Source organism: Apaloderma vittatum, unplaced genomic scaffold (genome assembly GCF_000703405.1).
Source record: "Apaloderma vittatum isolate BGI_N311 unplaced genomic scaffold, ASM70340v1 scaffold24303, whole genome shotgun sequence".
NCBI lineage: Eukaryota > Metazoa > Chordata > Aves > Trogoniformes > Trogonidae > Apaloderma > Apaloderma vittatum.
This window is the reverse complement of record NW_009708971.1, coordinates 2,936-3,286: the sequence shown is the minus strand read 5'-3', so window position 1 is coordinate 3,286 and position 351 is coordinate 2,936. Positions and strand designations below refer to the sequence as shown.

At 64.1% G+C, this 351-nt stretch overlaps 1 protein-coding gene across 1 annotated transcript in view; it reads left to right on the top strand.

The window, feature by feature from the left end:
* The window catches only part of C3 (complement component 3), a gene marked incomplete at both ends in the record, with an annotated part of 4,372 nt that overhangs the window by 1,673 nt on the left and 2,348 nt on the right, over positions 1-351 (top strand). Inside the window, one exon of the mRNA XM_009866758.1 lies at positions 82-294. Coding sequence (XP_009865060.1) covers positions 82-294 — 213 coding nt within the window. The remainder of the gene's footprint in view (positions 1-81; positions 295-351) is intronic.

Genomic DNA, 351 nt, shown 5'->3' with positions numbered 1-351 from the left:
AGCCGCTCCCGGGCTTCTCGGGGTGGGAGGGGGTTTCTGCGTCCACCTGAAGACCACAGCCACCGTTTCTGTGCCCCGTAGGTCCGCGTGGAGCTGATGCACAACCCAGCCCTGTGCAGCGCTTCCACCTCCAAGACGCGCTACCAGCAGGTCCTCAAGCTGAAAGCCCAATCGTCGTGGGCCGTGCCTTTCGTCCTCGTGCCTTTGCAGCTGGGGCTGCACGACGTCGAGGTGAAGGCGGCCGTGCGGGGCAAGGACGTGGCCGACGGCGTCAAGAAGAAGCTCAAAGTTGTGGTGAGTGGCGGCCGTGTGGTGCCACCTTCCATCCTTGAAGTGGGATGTCCCCATGTC